Source organism: Mastomys coucha, unplaced genomic scaffold (assembly GCF_008632895.1).
Source record: "Mastomys coucha isolate ucsf_1 unplaced genomic scaffold, UCSF_Mcou_1 pScaffold18, whole genome shotgun sequence".
NCBI lineage: Eukaryota > Metazoa > Chordata > Mammalia > Rodentia > Muridae > Mastomys > Mastomys coucha.
The window spans coordinates 84,822,148-84,841,493 of NW_022196900.1; the positions used below are offsets into that span (position 1 = coordinate 84,822,148).

The 19,346-nt window shown below is 48.2% G+C and overlaps 1 protein-coding gene across 8 annotated transcripts in view; it reads left to right on the forward strand.

Moving 5' to 3' along the window:
* Positions 1-19,346, forward strand: part of Csmd2 (CUB and Sushi multiple domains 2) — a 582,522-nt gene that overhangs the window by 433,215 nt on the left and 129,961 nt on the right. For all 8 annotated transcript variants that reach the window (XM_031378716.1, XM_031378717.1, XM_031378719.1 and 5 more), the window contains 2 exons: positions 246-372; positions 18,272-18,474. In XM_031378716.1, coding sequence (XP_031234576.1) covers positions 246-372; positions 18,272-18,474 — 330 coding nt within the window. The remainder of the gene's footprint in view (positions 1-245; positions 373-18,271; positions 18,475-19,346) is intronic.

Genomic DNA, 19,346 nt, shown 5'->3' on the forward strand with positions numbered 1-19,346 from the left:
ACATCCATATTGGCCATTCATAGATCATCTTTGAATACATGTCTACTAAAATCTTTTGCCTAGTTTTTAATTGGGTTGTGTGTCATTTACTATTGAGTACTAAGAATTTGTTTCTGGTTCTGCATACTAAGCTCGCCTGGAGAGTTTTTTGCACATTCTGCTTAAGCATCTGGAGGGATTTGGGGGTCACTCAGTGACTGCTGGATGCTCAGGCCACCCCATGATACTGTCGCAATTTCTTTCAGCTGAGTGTGGAGGGACAGTGAGAGGAGAGGTGTCAGGGCAGGTGCTGTCGCCTGGGTACCCGGCTCCCTATGAACACAATCTCAACTGCATCTGGACCATCGAGGCAGACGCTGGATGCACCATTGGGTAAGTGCCCAGAGCCAACAAAGAAACACCTGTCTCTTGTTGTTGGGGAGCTGTCTCCAGCATCATTGACAGACCTCTAGCTATTGTTGGGATGCTGGAGGCCTGTGGGATCAATAGTGGCCACAGTGACCCTAGGTTTGGACTGGGCATGTGGGACTCAGCCTCCTGGGGGCTGCATCTGAGGCCATACAACTCACTGCTGGGACATCTGTACCATAGAGCAGCAGGGGCCCAGGCTTGAAGCTACACAGCCCAGGTTTGGATCCCGATGACAGTACCAGTCCTCAAGGCCAGTCCCCGGTCTGCTTGAGCTGTGTGAGCTAGGCATGCTGCTTTTGTTTCTCTCTCTGCTTCCTCATCTATAAAATGAGAAGTGTTCATATTTCACATCTCAAGGCTGTGGGGAATTAAAGTAACAGAAGCCAGCAGTGTCTGGCATTGGTACATTTTCCTCCCAGGGCAGCTCCCTTCCCAAATCAACACCTGACTCAGGAGCTCCTTAGAGTTGCAGGCCATCAGAGAAGCAAGGAGCTTCTCCCACTGGCAGGTGTCCAGCCTTTCTAGTGACCCCTTCCCAACAGCCCTGTGATTATGGCCCATCTGTACATGAGAAAGGTATGAGTTCACAAGAAAGTGCCATATGCTTAAGCTTTGCAAGCTACAGAAAACTGAAGAATGCCCCAGATCTTCACATTATATCATAGTGCTGGCCAGAGTGAGCCTTGAGCTGTATGGTTCATGGAAGGTAGGAGGCGATGAGAAGGTTGGAGTGGCAGTATGCTCAGAGGTGTGGAAGGAGGGCTGGATGAGACAGCAGGCTGGCTGGAATAGGGGCTGCACGTGGGGAAGGGGCCAGATGGGATCAGAGTGGTCTGGCTACAGAGAACCTTCAATGCTAATAAATAAGAGGGAGGGGAGCCTTGAGCCAAGTTGGTTCACCAGGGTTATTAGCAGTACAGAGAGCTCACAGGAAGTCACCATTGAGGAGGATTGGGGATCAAGAGGGAGCCATGCAAGAGTTGTGACTAGCAGGGTTTTCAGTAGGAAATGTGAATGTGTTCTTGAATGAGATATAAACATTCATATTCCCTAGTATGCACCATTCACTTAGAATTAAGGAAATACAGTACTCACCCTGTCCATGTTTTTGAACTATAGCCCATGACATGCCAGTGGCCCACAAGGGAACTTAGGATGTCATAAAGTGACAGTGCTTCTGGAATGACCTTCTGGGCACTCACCAGGCTCTCAGACCCCTGATGAGGTCCACTGACATGTCAGAGTGACAGCTGAGCACTTCATTCCAGCCTTCTGGGCCACCAGGGCTTCAGCCGACACCTGCGGGTTGTTTCTCACCACTTGTCTACAATGACAGCCTGGGAAAGCTAAGTTGCTGATGCCCCTCCCCCCACCATGTGCATGCTCACAGCCAAGAAAGCATGATGCTCACAGCCAAGAGAACCCAATGAATGAATGAGAGGGAAGGATTGGGATATACAGGGGGTTATGTGGTTCTTGATTCTATAATGGCCCCTTGGTAAATAATGACCAAGCTGTGAATGCTGGAGAAGGAATGGCTTTACGGCATGCATATGCATGGTTTGCAACATGCATATGCAAATCAGGAGTTCTCCTGACCTTCCTGAATGGAGCATCATTCATTCACTCATTCATTTATTCATTCCCTCGAGTGGCAACTCTGTTACTACGTAGAGGCTCTGTCCTTCCTGTTCAAAAGGGAATCCCACAGGCAGGCGGGTGCAGAACAAGGTTGAAAAGGAATGTAAAGGCAGATCAGGAGGCTCAGAAAGTCACCCTGGAAATGTCAACCCCAGAGCTAAGCCCTCAGAGATGGTGAGAAAGCTGCCAGGTTGCCTAGGAGGAAGACCGGAGGCAGGGAAGCAGCTTCCCAGCAAGGCAAGGTATTCCACATCCATGCCCTGCAGGAAGGAGCGGGAGCTGGAAGCGATTCCCAGCCTAGAGGAAGTCCCATGATTTGGCGCTGACAGAGCAAGGGCTGCTCGAGCAGAGGGCCCTGGGCCGTGTGATTAGTTTGGGCATCTGGCAGTTCTATGGGGAGTGGGCTGAAGGGAAAGGCTGTGTTGGGGAGTCCTTGGGGGAGGCTGTCTCCAGGGTTTGCTGGGTGAGGAGACCCGTACCACGTGGCTGCAACTGAAATGAGGAAGAAGGGACCAAATTCAGAGGACGTGTAAATGCTCCTGCCAACTCACTTCATTCACAGTAAATATGAAAAGCGATGGTTTCTCGTTCCCCAGTTTAGTGCTGCAAGAAAGAATACCTAAAACACACAGAAAGGCTGGGACAGCAATAGCCAGCACATGCCACTGCTTGAGGGTGGTTGGGATTTTATCTCTTCTGTCTTCTTTTTCTTTCCTCTGAAAATCATTCTTTGGCTAAAACATTCAAAAGTCCATTGGAGAGATGCCGATGCCTGGGCTCTAAATATTTTGACCAGCACTGTCCAAAGAGAAGGCATAGCCCACATTGGCATCCAGAAGGGTTGCTCCAGCACTTCCTTAGGGATTAAGGCTTTGGAGCAGGGGCAGAAGAAGGCAGGAGATGTTCGCAGGCAGTAGATTCAAGGGCAACAGGAAAAACCGGAGAAACAAGAGTGGGACCAGGAGCAGAGTGAGGACACGTTCACGGCTGAGAAAAGCCAACCAGGAAGCGGAGGGGACGCAGCAGGCTCAGGTTGAAATCAACACATAAGATACCCTCTCCAGAACAGAACAAGAAATAGGATGCCATGGGGCCGGCTGTGTGTGCATCCCACAGGAAAGTGTGTGTGTGTGTGTGTGTGTGTGTGTGTGTGTGTGTGTGGTCACTAACAAAGGGATATGGAATATGAAATAGTTGAACATGAAGATGGCTCAGTGGGTAAGGGCACTTATTGTCAAGTCTGACATCCCAAGTTCACCCTCCAGGCTTCACATGGTGGAAAAAGAGAACTGGCTTCCCCTAACAGAGCTTCCTTGGACCCACCAGTGTCTTAGTCAGGGTTTCTATTCCTGAACAAACATCATGACCATGAAGCAAGTTGGGGAGGAAAGGGTTTATTTGGCTTACTTCCATATGGCTGTTTGTCACAAAGGAAGTCAGGACTGGAACTCAAGCAGGTCAGGAAGCAGGAGCTGACGCAGAGGCCATGGAGTGATGTTCCTTGCTGGTTTGCCTCTTCTGGCTTGCTCAGCCTGCTCTCTTATAGAACCCAAGACTTCCAGCCCAGGGATGGCACCACCCACAAGGGGCCCTACCCCCTTGATCACTAGTTGAGAAAATGCCCCACGGCTGGATCTCATGGAGGCACTTCCCCAACTGAAGATCCCTTCTCTGTGATAACTCCAGCCTGTGTCAAGTTGACACACAAAACCAGCCAGTACAACCAGTGATACAATTAAAGGCACAGAGGCTTTTTAGTATTTTAAAGCTTAGGCCTTTTGCTGGGCAGTCCCCCAACTTTCTAAACTTAAGTCACTATATCCCACCTCATGGTCAGCTCTACCTCTCTGCTCTGCTCTGGTCTGGTCCCGTGTGCTCACCTCTGGGTCTGCTGGCCAAATCTCCCAGCATTCTTCTCTCTTCCCGGAAGTTCCATCTTTCACTTCCTGCCCAGATGTTGGCCATCAGATCTTTATTTCGGACAATCAGATACAATTCTAGATCACCTTATGTAGGTGAGAAAGAACAAATAGTTACAAAATGTGAGACCTGTGATGGGCCATAGAAATACAAGACCAAGCTCCTGACACTATTGAGCTCTCTGCCAGTACAGAATTAACCACTGAGTATACAGAGACACACCTCCACACAGTATACCCCAACATTCCCCAGGTTACTCCCTGACCTCCACAGGCATGACATGGCACATGCACACACATATACAACAAGTAAATAACTTACAACAACTATAAAGATAGCACCAGGCCTCACTCGGGCAAGCTTCTCACAGCCATAGTTACCTCCATAGGGGCCACTGCTAAGTAGGCAGAGGTCTTCCAGACACACTGAGAGATGCCAAGAGTGAAAATGGGGGATAGGACACTCCCCACACGGAATCCCCACCCAGCTCCACCATCCTTCTGCATTTGTACACATTGCACAGATGTGTGCACACATTTCCCCATTCTCTCTTCTCTTGGCCCCTTCTCCTTCCCTCTTTCCTTCCCCATCTCTCTCATTCTTTCTCTCTTCCCCCTCCTCTCACTGTTCCTCTCCCTTTCCCTCTCACCCCTCACCCCTCACCCCTCCACTTCATCTACGCTTGAATAGCCAGCAGCTAAGTGAAAGGAACTAATAACTGACCGATCTGAAGGGACCCTTTGTGCTTGAGTCCCATGTAGCTTTTTTTCTTCTTCTTGAATATTGTTATAGAATTTTTCTATTAAAAAATAGGAGGCCAGCAGGATGGCTTGGCCTGATGACCTGACTTTGATTCTGGGATCCACATGGTGGAAGGAGAGAACCATAAACTATCCCCCCACTCCCGCCTCCATGCACACACACTCTGGCACCTATGTGCCCATATTTTCTGTTTAACAAAAACAGGAAGCCATTTAAAAAAAATTCAAAATGCCACAGTAAAAAAGGTCACAAAGAAAAGGTCCAGAGTCCTCACATCTCCCTGAGTGGTGTTACTTCTCCTCACACTCCACCTAAAACACCCTCTGCCCCACTTTCACCTTTAATTCCTTTAGTCATCTTGTGTAGCCACACACACAAAGCAAATCCAGCAAGTGCAGTTTCTTAAACAAGTCCACCTCGTTGCCTGCCTTTTTCTTTTTAGCACTTGCTAAACAACTTGCTTTTTCTGTTTTAGCACTTAACCACGGTCATGATCTTATTATGTCAATATTAAGAAATCACTCCCCTGGCTGAGGGCTGCAGAGAAGCCCATTGTGTGCTGAGCCATAATTGACAGAACCGCTCCCCTGTGGATAAAGTGAATAGTTTCAGATTTCCGTTCCAATGAACACTGTGTATATGAATCTTTGAACATGTATGCAATTATTTCCTTGAGATATATTCTTTGAAGGCTCCTGTTCACACATGACCTCGAATCTCCCTCCAGATACATTAGCTTTCTGCACCCTAAGTGGCCTGTGGGAAGGCTGGCTTTCCACACAGCACCCCTAACTGTACCTATCCTCTACCTCTCCATCTATTACTGCCTCCAGCAGTTTGGGGATGAAAGGATTTCTCTTTTGTTCATAGCAGACACTATCTGGGATCACTTCTAAACATTCAACCTAAAGTCCAGGAAAATCTAATGATTTTGTTAAAGTCTAAATGCTTATATAATTTACATGATCTGGATCGAGAGTGTGTGTGTGTGTGTGTGTGTGTGTGTGTGTGTGTATGTATGTATGTATGTGCCGTGCATGTGTGTGTGCATGCATGTGCATGCATGCGTATATATGTGTGTATGTGTATGTGTGTGTGCGTACGTGCATGCATGGATGTGTGTGTGTATATGTATGTATGCATGTGTATGTATGTTGTGTGTGTATGTATGCTTGAGTGTGTGTATGTATGTGTGCACTAGTGTGCATGCATGCACATATGTGTGTGTACGTGTGTATGTATGTGTGCGTGCATGTGTGTATGTGTGCATGTGCATGTGTGTGTATATGTATGCTGTGTGTGTATGTATGCATGAGCATGAGGGTGAGTGTGTGTGTGTGTGTGTGTGTGTGTGTGCACTCATGCACATGTGTGCACTGTACATAAAGGCCAGATATCAACACTGGGTATCTTCCTTGGCTGCTCTTCTCTCACTCTATCTGGAGCTGAGCCCACCTACAGAGCTAGCCTGGCTGTCCATCCAAGCCCGGGAACCTTGCTCTGCCTGCCTCCCCAGCACAGGAGTGCACTGCAGTCTAAGGCTTTTTATGTGGGTTCCAGGGACCTGAACTTGGGTCCTTGCCGTCTTGAAGGACCTACCCTACCCCCTGAACTATCATCCTGGCCTCCTGTATTTTTATTTCTACTGAGTACATTTGTGCCCTTTGGACTTTTTCAAGCTCTCTGTTTTGTTCATCTTCCCAGATGCTTAAGATATGAAAAGGCTCCAAGCTCTGTATTTCTCTCACACCCCATATAGCCTGCTTTCTTCAAACAGAAGTCATGCTTCTCCGCTGAGTTCTTCAGGTTTTGACTCTCCCATCCTTGGCTGATCTGATTTAATTGGCTCTGGTTTTCTTCTACCAATGAAAGTGTCTTGGTTCTGTTTCAAGTAGTCACCACCCCTCTCTCTCCATCACCACCCTCTCTCTCCCCATCACCACCTCCCTTCTCCCCATCACCACCCCCTCTCTCTATCACCATTCCCTCTCTGTGGATCCTGGAAACTTTGTTATTGTTTCCACTTCAAGCCTTTTGTTTTCCAACTGCTCTTGACAGCCTGCGTTTGTTTTTATCAACACACCATCATCTGCATCCCTCCGAGGACACTACTTTTGTTTTGTTATATGATGTCTCTTGTTTTCCAGCATCGACCTCATGTTGCGGTTTGGCCATTCAGCCTGATTATTCAACTGGATTCTTGACATCCCACGAGCTTCATTGATCATGCCACTTTGAGTCATTGCTAGGAGCTGGACTCGGGCACAGGGATACCTGTGTGCTTATTAGCTGCTCAGCGTGCGGCCCTCTTTCAGCACTGTCTTTCTCTGATCTCCTGTGGAATGGTGATTAGGGGTACTGTCTCCCTAGGTGGGTTAAGGGAGTTAATGTGTATAAACCACTTAGAACAGTAGCTGCCCAGAAGTGGGATGGAGCATTGCCAATTTTACCTAGGCAGTGCACCCCCTAAGCGCTGCAGGCTGTAGATCCCCTGCCTGAAGGTCATGGGTGGCAGGGTATGAAATGATAGGCTCCTAGAAGCCTTTCAGGGCCACCTGACCTCACCCTGCTGAAGTATTGGGTGTGTCCAGAGGGTCCTGTTGCCAGGTTCAGCCCAAAAGCTGAACAAGAGTAATCTCTTCAGAAAACTCCCAGAGGGACAGCTGGGCACCTGCATGAACCCAGCCAAGCCCCGAGCCCCGCTTTGGGTGTAGCCAGGCTGCAGTCCTCCCTGGCATATTTAGCAAGAGTAGGGTGGCAGATTAGCCTTTCCTTTGGTTACAGAGAGCCCCATATGCTTTAGTGGGTGCTCTTTTCCTGGTGCCCAGGAGCTCCACCAAGGCCTGGGAGTTTGTACACAGTAAGGCGTAGGACAGGACTCCCTCAACACAGTTCCACTCGGTAATGATGCAGGAAACATGAGGTTCACCCCAAAAAGTCCATGTCCAGGGTAGGGCCAGAGTTTTCCCTCCTATGATCTGATAGGACAGTTCGGAGAGAAAAGAAAAGGTGATAAAGGCTTAGGCACGCGACTCTGGCCCTCTATTCACTCCCTATCAAGCATCTGCAGCATGCCAGGCTCCAGACCAGTGTCTGTCAGTCCTGCTTTACAGAGGAGCCCCTGGAGGCCCACACAGCTCCCCAGTGTTTGTCTCTCCAGCCCTCGCTCTTCCCACCGTCCTTCTGACCCTGGCCGGGCTATACTTGCACAGTGGGCATTAGAGAGAGACCCCCTCTGCCCTGTAGTGCAGGGGCAGCACAAAGAGCAGACTGAAGTCCCACCCTAGCTTCAGGGGCCACAGCCAAACAGCTGGTGGATGCCTCTAGCCCAGACCACAGAAGATCCAGGGACAGAGGGCAGGGAGGGAAGTCCTTCCTGGAGGGCAGAGGGAGATCTTTCCACCTGGGGGAGCGTAGCAAAAGCCCAATCCAGGAACAAACCCACCATGCTGGAGTCGTAATGTGGGTAGGTATAGCGGGAAGAAGGGATCAGCGGGTCCCAAAACCAAGAGAACACTGAATCCGTTCTCAGTATAATAGGAACTGCTGGAACACTTTGAAGAAAGTAACAATTTTCAGTTTAACTAAAAAAGTGGAGCATTTTCCCAGTGCCAGGCACAGTGCCAGGCATCAAGAGTATAAGTATAAATAAGACAGTCTTTTTCCCTTTAAGGTCTCAGAGAGAAATTATATCTATTAGGGATGGAATAGGAAAACGTGGTAAAGCTGGCTTTGCAGATGGGGAGTTCTGTTCCTTGTTTTCTCCAAAACAAGACTCTTAAGGTCCCATCCAGGCCTGGCCCAGCTCTCCAGGGTACCTTGACCCTGCCTACTGTTGGGCCGTTCTAAAGTTTTCAATCTTGTGATTATCTGGCCAGCTGCTCCAGCTCCGAGCATAATATCTGTGTTCCATTCTAGAAGAAAGGAGAGGGAAGGACCGGGAAGTGTCTGCTAGTGAGGGTTTGTGTGTTTACCTGGGAAGACCCAATTCTCTTAAAGACACCTTCCTACAGGTCAGGGTGGTAGATATAGAATTCAGGAAGATCGATGGTAGAAACTCAGGGTAGAAACTAGTTGGGAAACCAGAGAAGAGCCTAGTATGACCATTTGGCAACCGTGGTTACATTCATACATACAGAACTAGCTGGAGAAAAATGAGAAACCAGGGCTGCAGAGCAGAGGCAGAGGAGAGGAAACAGTACAAAGGGGCCAAGATTCCAGCCGGATGTGGTACTGTAGACTGTGGACCTGTCTGGGTGATGCTTCCACGTGGAAGCAGAGGGAATGGAGCTAAGGAGACAGGTCAGTGGATAATGCATCTGTTGCACAAGTCTGAACACCTCAGTTGGGATCCCCCAGAGCTCATGTAAAACATGGGTTCAGCAGTGAAGGTCGGCCATAGTAGTTCCAGTACTGGGGAACATTGGATCACGGAAACTCGTTAGTCAGCTGACCTTATGGAATTGTCAGCTTCCAGGTTCAGTGAGAGATCCTTGGCCTCTATACTCACACATGTGCCCGTGGGCACACGCATGTTCACATGTCCACTTATACACACACATGCGCACGTGCGCATACACACACACACATACACACACCTGAACACACCAATACAAATATATGCCTAGATCTTACCCACAAACAACAGCAAGAGTAGGTTGTTTACTGTGAAGGCTGGTAGGCAGGACCTTGCAGGCTCACAAAATAGCGGAAAGCATACATACACACAGCCATACTTAAAGAGCTCACGATCTAAAGTGAGAAGGTGACCTTGCTGCTTCAGGAGTATCGATAGTAGAAACTCAGGACAGAAATTGGTTAGGAAACCAGAGAAGGGCCTCGTGTGACCATTTGGCAACCCTGGTTACATTCAGAAGAGAGTTTCTTACATACAAGTACAGTTGGGACAGCCCCAGGAAGGCACAGATGTTAGCCCTTTATAGGTGTGCCCTCCCTGCAGGGGTCTGGGACTCATGGAAAGTAGGGACCTTCTGGCAGTTGGACATTGATTATTTGCCTAATACTCGTAAAGCTGTAATCATTTTGTTTGGCCAGTAAGAAGCTCTTCGTTAGTTTTAACTGGTAGGACTTCTTTGTGGCAAAGGTGAAGGTAAGCTGTGAGCCTCATTCCTAGCTGTTGGCCACCCAGCAGCAGGGCTGCCAAGAGGAGGTTCTGAGGAACCGGCTTCCCTGCTCAGTGGAGCTTGTCTTCCTGGGAGGATGTCGGACCAGACAAAATACCTGGCTGTGCCTGCAGCCCAGAGCCCCCGCTGCACTCTCAGATCTGCCACAGTGCAGAGCTGTTCACCACAGCGGTCAGCCAGCAAGTGGGCAGCTGGCCCGGAGGAGGCAGACGGCACTGGAAGCAAGGCTTGTGTTCACAGATCTTGCCGGGAATACTGGCCTCAGGTTCAGCAGCTTCCAGAAGGTTTCTTTTTAGAAGAGCAACGGTGGGTTAAACTTTAAAAGGAGAAGGTCCCTGCAGCTGCACAGTGAGGGCAATCACCTGAGGGAACCACACAGATAAGCACACCCAGCAGGCATCACTGGAAAAGCCTTAAGTTTGCACGGAGTCAGGAAATGGCCCGAAAGAGCCAGAATGTGGTTCCAAAGGAAAAGTGGTAGCCAGCCTGGATGGTGTTAACGTGGCTTTAATGTATAAATATTCTAAACGCTGCTTTAAGAGCAGCAGTGAGCTCTGGTGACTTCATTTCCATGGATTGACTCTCTAGAGGAAGAAACACTAGCGACTTCAAATTATCCAAGTATGATAAACCGGCCAAGCCATCCTGAGTAGTTGACAAAACACACCCTGTTCTGGCTTCCAGCCTCTGATCCCAGGCATGAATTCTAATGTCTCTTAGGGGAATTAGCACCACCTGCCTTCTTGGCTGGCACACTGGACCCATAGTGATCGCTCCCTTCAAAGGGACAGATTAAAAGTAATAATGCACAAATAAAATACATGCACAGGATGTTTCATAAAGAACCATGAGTATGAGAAGAAAACGAATAACTGTTTCTCTAAAGAAGTGGGACCAATTTTTAAAAAAGGGTTTTGTTAACTTTTTTTTTTTTTTAAATACTCCAGATGACAGAAAGAAATGTAAAGAACCAAGATTGGGGTTGTAGCTCAGTGGTAAAACACGTGCCTAGTGTTTTAGTTTCGTGCAGTCACTGTGATGGAACACTCTGATCAAGTGCAGCTTGGGAAGAAAAGGGTTTCTTTGGCTTCTACTTCCAGGTCACAGTTCATCACTGAAGGGAGATCGGGGCGTGAATTCAAGGCAAGAGCCATAGCGGGAAGCTGCTTTCTGGATTGCTCTCTGGCTCACTCATGAGCTTCTGTTTAATTAGCTTTGTTCTATAGCCCAGGCCTCCCTGCCTAAGGATGGTGCCAGCCACCGTGGGCTGAGCCCTCCTGCATCAATTCATAATCAAGGCAGTCGCCTATAGACATGCCTGCAGGCCAGTCTGATCTAGGCAAGACTTCAGTCTAGGCTTTCCTCTCAGATGACTCTAGGCTGTGTCGAGTTGATAACTCATGCTAACTAGGATACTTAGCCCTTGATTCCACCCCAGGGTGTCAAAAAATACACACAGAATAGATGGTAGGTATTCTAATGGATGCTGTACACACTTGTGTCATTTCATTACATTCATTTCATTGTGGAGATGGCCAGGTTAATGGAGGAGAGGAGCTCCTGAGAGAAAGGAAACGATGGCAACCAATCAGGGAGGCGAAGAAAATAATGACGTCATCACAATTAAAACCAGCAGTGGCAGCATCTGCCCTGTGAGAAATGAAAAGCATCCGCACAGGAGATAAGCCATAGAGTCTGAGGCTGAGGAGGAGCACGTGACGGCACCAGGGTTCTGAAAGAAAAGTAGCCAAGCGTGACACCAAGTGACAGCCACAAGCTGCAATAGATGAAGGACAACAGGCAACAAACACTTGTGACTCACAGTTCTGGAAGCTGAGCCGTTCACTAGCAAATCCCTCACAGGCAACAACGCAAAGAGGGCTCCTGGTCCAAAGTCACTTGGCACATAAGAGGGAAACCTGGGCTAAAAGCCTACATCCAAAAAAAAAAAAAAAAGCAGTCACCCACCAGCCTAGAAGACCACACCACTTCTTCGAGGTCCTGAAGCCTACTCAGTTCCACTCCCCACCTTTGAAGAGAACTGAGTTCCAACTGACCCCAGGAACCAAAGCCTCAAAGCTAGCGTCCAACAGCCCTGCTGGCTTGAAGCCTCCACTTGTCTGCCCAGCATTGGCTCAATGAATAGCATGATAATTTAAATTCCAGAGTCAGATATCACTATCTCTGTGGTGTAATAGCGAGTTTGCTGTCGGATGGCTTGGAGGCGGACTGTTCCATAGAACAACCGTGATTCCCTCCTGTTCACTTTCTGTGTCCCCGAGGATCAGTCAAGCTGCATTCTCATCTGGGGCCTGAGTGATTTCTGAGCCCCTCCCCCCAGCAGCGGTTCCGTTCACGCTGTGGTGACAGGTCCCTGCAGTGCTTTCCTGCCTCCACCTTCCCCAAGTCAGAGGGCATGTGAAATAAACAGCTCCAGTCACCTCAGTGTTTGCTTTCTCTCTTCCTCTGGTTTGCATGCCCTTTCTATGTTCAATGGCTACAGAGGAGCCAGCAGTGAGGAGTGAGCAGTGCCCAGCAGCCTGATGTGTTCAGTTTTCCTTCAGCCTCGGAGCACTGAGGAGTTGAAGAAAGATGTCCATGGAAATTCCCCTGAGAGTAGGGACACTAAGAGTCGGGAGCCCTGCTGGTTATTTAGATGCCGGCAGTAGTAGGCCATAGAGATGAGCAGCAGATGGGGGCAGAAGTCTGGCCTGGAAGCCTCCCCAGGCCTTGAGGAGAAGGCGATGGGGTGGGATGGAGCCTGGGCCCAGGCAGGCAACTGGCTTGTCTTTCCTTCATGCATCTGTATAAACTGCACTCTCTTTCTTGACCACCCCTCTGTCTGTCTTATTTCTTCTTCTAAGACTGCTTCAAAGACACCTTGAGGCTTTCTTTGTGTCTGAAAGCTAGAAGAGGAGGTTAAGGAAAGAGCCTAGCAGGCCTGGCCCAGGAAGATCTGGTTTCACCAGGAGTTCCTCATCCTTCCTGGCTGTCTGGTCAGTCCGACCCTTTGGAACTTCACTTCCAAACCTTTGCAAAATGGCAGAAGTGAGGCCCTAACCCACCTGCTTTCCATGAGGCTATCAGAAGCACCCACAAGGCAATCATCACCTAAGGATGGTCTGCAAAGGCTTAGCACTCTCTCCCTCTGTCATTTCAATAGCGTCTCGAGTATGGCACTCTTTCAGAACCAGTCTCACACTTTACTGTATTTTACACTGTCTCCTTTGGTGAGCAGCAAGCTCCTGGGAAGAGTCAACTCTGCACACCCTGAGATGGTTATACACACTACACCTCATCCCTCTTCCCGAGAGATGGCCTAATGGCCCAAACAAGCAAGCACAACACCCACAGGGTGTGGTACTGTCTCAACTCACTACCTCCTCACCTGGGATCACAGTACTGATGCAGTCTTCCAACCAACACCCATCCTCTAAAAGCCAACAGATGGGCGGCACCTCTCACCTGCAGGAGGCAGCCCAGATAGGCCAAGTTTGGGGGCCTGGGCTGATCTCCATTGATCAGAAGCTCAGATAGGTACCTACAGACTTTGATCTCCTTAAGATGAGGGAAATCTTCATTGAGAACGTGAGTAACTTGGCAAAACCCGTCTTTTCCTGGCTCTCATCAAGGCCCATCATAAGAGGGGTCACTAAGCTAAGGCCCCCAGCTAAGACCCCCCGTGTCTGTCCTTGTCTGCATCTACCTGTCTGTCCTCATCTGTACAGCAAGAATGATCCTAAAATACAAACCAGACCCTATCAGGCCTCAGCTTACAATCCTTCAGCAACTTCGCTTAGCCAGTAGAATAAAACCTCAACTTCTTCCCCAAGCCACAGCGTCCCAGCAGGCCTGGCCCCTGCCTGCCACCCCGCAGCCATGCCAACCTTTATGTTGCCCAGACACCCTGGGGCACCTTCCCATTTGGGACCTTTGCACATGCTGCCCTTTATCTGGGGAAGGCTGCCTGCCACCTCTTAACCCAGCCTGCTCTGCGGCGGCCAGCTCCCTCTGAGCCTGCCATCTTGCTTAAATGTCACCCTTTGGAGAGGTCCTGCACGTGCCCCATTCTAAAGAGGTTACTCTGTCTCAGCAACTCCTGTCATTTCTCTCACCCATGTCTGCCACCCCCTTGGGCTCGTGTGTGCAGAAGTGTTGGCATCCACAGCAAGTACCGGAAAATGGCATCCTGGGTTTGAAATTTGACAATCTATCAGTTCAGTTGTTTGTGTATGGGTTGTGCACTTAGAAGACTCCTCACCCCCTCCTCTCTGTTCCTCCTTCTCCTGCCCTTTCTTCCTCCTCCTCATTGATGTGAAGCTTTTGGCCGTGTATGGTTATCAGATGAGCCAGGCTGAACAAAGGGAACATGGCCTTGCCTCTGTGTGGTCCTCATGTATGCCGCTCATTATGGCTAGGTCTTCTCCAGCCATGTCAATCCCTCCACCATAACTGTGTCCTGCAGGAGGTAGGGACAGTGTCAAAAGACACCTGGTCTGAGAGAATGCTGTGGTAACTAATGGTTCACATTCTACTCATCCTTTGTCTAGACGATGAAATAAAGACAAACTCTCATTCATAGTCAGGTCCAAACATCATGAACTTATAGGTTGCTGAGAAATGAATCTAAGAAGTGTGCAAAGAAGACAACCAACAAAGAAGCAGTACCACCAAGCCATCTGTCTGTCCACACCCGGGGACGTCAGTCACAAAGACGTCAGTCACAAAGTCCTCCACAGTAACCAGTGGTTATCTCTCTGGCGTTGGTTTTGGAACTTGGTACCATAGAGTTAATCTGATAGAGTAAGTTGGAGAAAGAAGCTGAATATGTTAGTGGGGGAGATGAGGGGGAACTTCTTTGTGTTAGAATACCAAAATATGAGGCTGTGGGAAGCTGGAAGGAAACTGAAGAGCTGTGTTCCTGATTCACAAGGAGCAGCAGCCAGCCCAGGCAAGGCGGGCTCAGCAAGGCCACAGAGTCTCCATTAGGACAGGTCAAGAGAACCTAGAGTGTTTACTTAGGAGTCGATGATAAGCCCCCTCTGAACAGGCAAGCGTGCCCTCAGCATGGAGCCCCAGTAGGAAAGGTTGACCCCACCCTCTCTGGAGTCACACTCCTGAGGGAGTCTGCAGGGAGAAGATAAATACACATACTGAATATCTACTGATCGGTGCTAAGAAGGGAGTCAACGGGGGCTTCAACATCTACAGAACAGAGGAGGCTCGTTCAGCTAGGCACTGGAGTAAGTCTATCACTGAAGAAATAACGCCACAGTGTAATATTACAATGTGGTGTAATAACACCACAGTGGTAAATATTAATGCTTTCAGTCTCAAAGGGAGGAACTGAAAGGTCTGGGGAAATAGTTCAACTTGGATTTTTTTTTCAGTATTTTCTTGCGTTTTTTTCTTTTCTTCTTCTCTTTAAAGTAATCTCTTTTTTATTGTTTGAGCATCCCATACATGTGTATATTTTGATCAAATTCTCTCTATTCCTTCCCTTCCAGTTTCTCATCTCTTGCCATTTCTTCTCCTTCCCAACTTCCTATGCTGTGTTGTTGTTGTTGTTGTTGTTGCTGCTGCTGCTGCTGCTGCTGTTGCTTCTGCTGCTGTCATTTTAACCGGCTTAGTTCACTTAGCAGTCCCTATATAGGAAAGTCAGTAGTAGCTCCTGACCTAGGTATGGGAATTCATGAGCGTCTCATCCATGCCCAAGCCCTGTACAGGTCTTGGACACAGGATCATAGCTTCTATGAGTTCATATATGCAGGGGCACACTCATCCTCTTGGACACAGGGTCATAGCTTCTATAGTTCATATATGCAGGGGCACACTCATCCTCTTGGACACGGGATCATAGTTTCTATGAGTTCATATGTGCAGGGGCACACTCATCCTCAGCAGAGGCCTTCCCTTCATCCCAAGCAGTTTAAGCGTTTTTTTTTTTAAAGTGCTATGTTTATTTATTGTTGTTTGCATAAGTGCATGTGTGCTGCCGCATGCATGCAGGACAGCTCGTGAGAACTAGCTTAAGCATCCTTACCAGCCTTGTGACTGGGGTTTTTGTAATAACGGTAGAGAAGTTGAGACCCTGTACACTTAGTGGAAAAGATAAATGTATTCAAGTCACTCCTTACTGCAATAGATTCCATAAACAAAATCTAAAGTGAGAAGAGGTACCAGACACTAGCAGATAATACTAGCATCGAAAAATATATCCTACAACAGGAACCAATTTAGGTAAAAATAATGAATAAAGAGCTTGGTGGGCAAACAGAATTTTTTAAAGATAAAGTAGCCCAATTAAAGATGGGTAAAGAATGTGAAGAGATAAAAATGTCCCCAACTGTTTTAAAGTTATGTAAAATACTAAATTATCTAAATTCAAAATACCAGTGAGGTTCCATTTTGGTCTAGCAGATGGGAGGGTATTTTAATGTAGAATATATTAGCGACACTATAATAGCTGGTGTGTTGAAGAGGTGGAGTTTTCAGAGAACAGTGCAGTCCAATGCTGTTTGGGGGAAGCTGAAATTGATAGAGCCACAGGAGAGGATAATTTAACAACCTTTACCAGAGGGATAAACTTAGATATTCTATTCCCCTCCCCCACCCATCCAAACCATTATTTCCACAAGTCCGCCAGAACACTAGCAGAATGAGAAAAAGAGCCGCCAATACAGGTGTGTTTCTCGCAGTTTAATGAGAAACTGGGACTAGATTGTCCATTTCTATAGAAAAAAATTAAGTAGGTATATATGCCCATAGTATATATTATTAAAGGAAGAAAGTGACCTAAAACCAGGACCAGGGGTCCAACTCAGTGGATAGAGCGCTATCCTAGCGTGAATGAAGTCATGGCTCAACCCCAGCACCACACAAAAGAAGGTGTGGTGCACACCTGTTGGCCCAGCACTGAGGAGGCAAAGGCAGGAAAGTCAGAAGTTCAAAGTCACTCTTGGCTGCATAGTAGATTCAAAGCCAGCCAGTCGGTTCCCCACCCCCACACACACACACACACACACACACACACACACACAGGGGGGGGGGAAGGGAGGGAGGGAGATGGAGAGAGAGAGGGAGAAGGAAAGAGGGAGAGAGGGAAAGAAGGAAAAGGGAAGATTAAGCCCATGCTGGGGAAAACTATATTAATATGTACACACTGAGAAAGTCTAGGAGGATATGTGCTAATAATAAGTGGAAAGCGCAGGAGAGTCAGTTGATTGTATGAGAGAGACTTCAAATTTTCCAAAGCACCTCATACTTTTGCTTTTCTGCCTTGCATGTGTCTTGTTTTTATAATTTAAACAGATATATTTTTTAGTGTGACTGAAATAAGTGAAGAGAAACCGATGTCAGTAGAAAGCAGTGCCACCTATGTGAAGTCTAGAGTTTTATGCATAATAGTAATGAACCGGGGTGCCTTTGATGGTGGTGACAAGAGTGTCTCAGGTATGGAACTGGGCTCAGGTCCACAGGAAGGCTCTTCATTGTCTCTCACACTTTTCCAGTGCCTCAATGTATCCCCAAAGTGAGCGGAAATGGACTCATAGAGAGTCATGTCACCCAGGTTTGTAGGCATAGAAACCTCGGCTTTTTTGTCTGAGATGAATTGAGGTTCCTATCAGACTGAGAGCTTGAAGTGACATATGCCTCCCCATAACAGAGGCCCCAGCATGGCCTGTGCCACTTTGCAGAGATCCCCTAAACGGTCTGTAGCTAACAGCTTCAGCACTCGGCTCAGAGACACCCACATACCAGCTTACTCTAGTTCCCCTGCAGCTGGCTGGCCAGCCTCTGAGAGGCGCCATTGTTCTCCTTGCCTATCTGTTTTTAAAAAGTGTGTGTGTAAAAAACAAAAAAACAAAAACAAAAAACAAAAAAAGTGTGTGTGTGTGTGTGTGAGAGAGGGGGGGGGAGGGAGGGGGGGGGAGAAGGAAAGGGAGAGAGAGAGAGCACATAGCCCAGAAGAGAATCTACATCCAGAATAAGGGTTCCAGAAATGGAACTTGGGTCTTCAGGCATGGCAGCAAGCACCTTTATCTGTTGAGCCTATCTCACCAGGAAAGAATCATATCCTTTCTTGCCCCCTCTCAATCTAGAATTATAAGGACTTACACTCAGGAGCTTGGTCTGATGGGTGTGGTGAGTTACGAGGAGAGGTGGAGTGTGGCTATGCCGACACACACAAAATCCACACCCTCTCACCCTTGTCCCCACTACTGGGAGCTCCAGCGGATGGAGCCAGCCAGCTGGAAGCACAAGGATGCTTCCAGACGATGCCTCCCCTCTTCCCTGTAAATCTTCCTAGGCTGTGACTCCTCCTGATCAGAAGTTCTTGGGGAGAAAGCAGTAGGGCCTGGAGTGACCACCTGTCTCTTCTCTCTGCCCAGGCTCCACTTCCTTGTGTTTGACACAGAGGAGGTCCACGACGTACTGCGCATCTGGGACGGGCCTGTGGAAAGCGGGGTTCTCCTCAAGGAGCTGAGTGGCCCGATGCTGCCCAAGGACCTGCACAGCACCTTCAACTCGGTTGTCCTGCAGTTCAGCACGGACTTCTTCACCAGCAAGCAGGGCTTCGCCATTCAGTTCTCAGGTGTGTGCTTGCCCACTGCCAGCGCCTCCAGCCCCTCCCACCTTCCATCTCTCCATCCTTGGAAAGACATTGCCATCTGCTGTGTATCTGGCTCATGGTTTATTCAAATATCTGTGCTGAGGAGCCAAGAAATTGGCTTAGGAAGCAACATGTTTGCCACACAAGCATGAGGACATAAGTTGGAGCCGTGGAATCTGTTTAAAAAAAAAAAAAAGCCAGGTAGATTAGCATACATTTGTAATTCCAGGATACCTGAGACACACTGGCCAGTTAATATAGACTAGTTAATGTATTTCAGGCCAAAGAGAGACCCTCTGTCTTAAAGGAAAAAAAAGGTTGACAGCGTTTTTGAAACAATACATGCGTAATGGTTAGCCTATGACCTCCACATGTACATGTTCTCTCTCTCTCCCTCTCTCTCTCTCTCTCTCTCTCTCTCTCTCTCTCTCTCTCTCTCTGTCTCTCTCTCTCTTTCTCTCTTTCTCTCTCTCCTTCCCTCCTTCCTCCCTTTGTCCCTCCCCCTCTCTTTCACTCACATGTATGTGCATGTGCACCTAAGTACACACAAAAATATTTCCATGCATGCCAAGCTCACTTGGGTAGGGAAAGCCAGAAGAATGGGAGATGCTCAGGTCCTAAGAAGCACATGAGTAGAGAAATCCATGCTGCCGAGGCCACTGTGAACATCCAGGAAAATGTTCTAGAGAAGTTGCTATCCACACTCACCCCTAAAGGATGGATAGAAGTAACTGAGGAAAAGCAAGTGCCTGAAGGATGAAGCGCTCAAAGCCATGGGAAGATACCAGCAGGCTGGACTTCAGAGGCTCTGAGGACCCTAACGAGCAGGGGGCAGGAAAGAGGACATCTTGGGT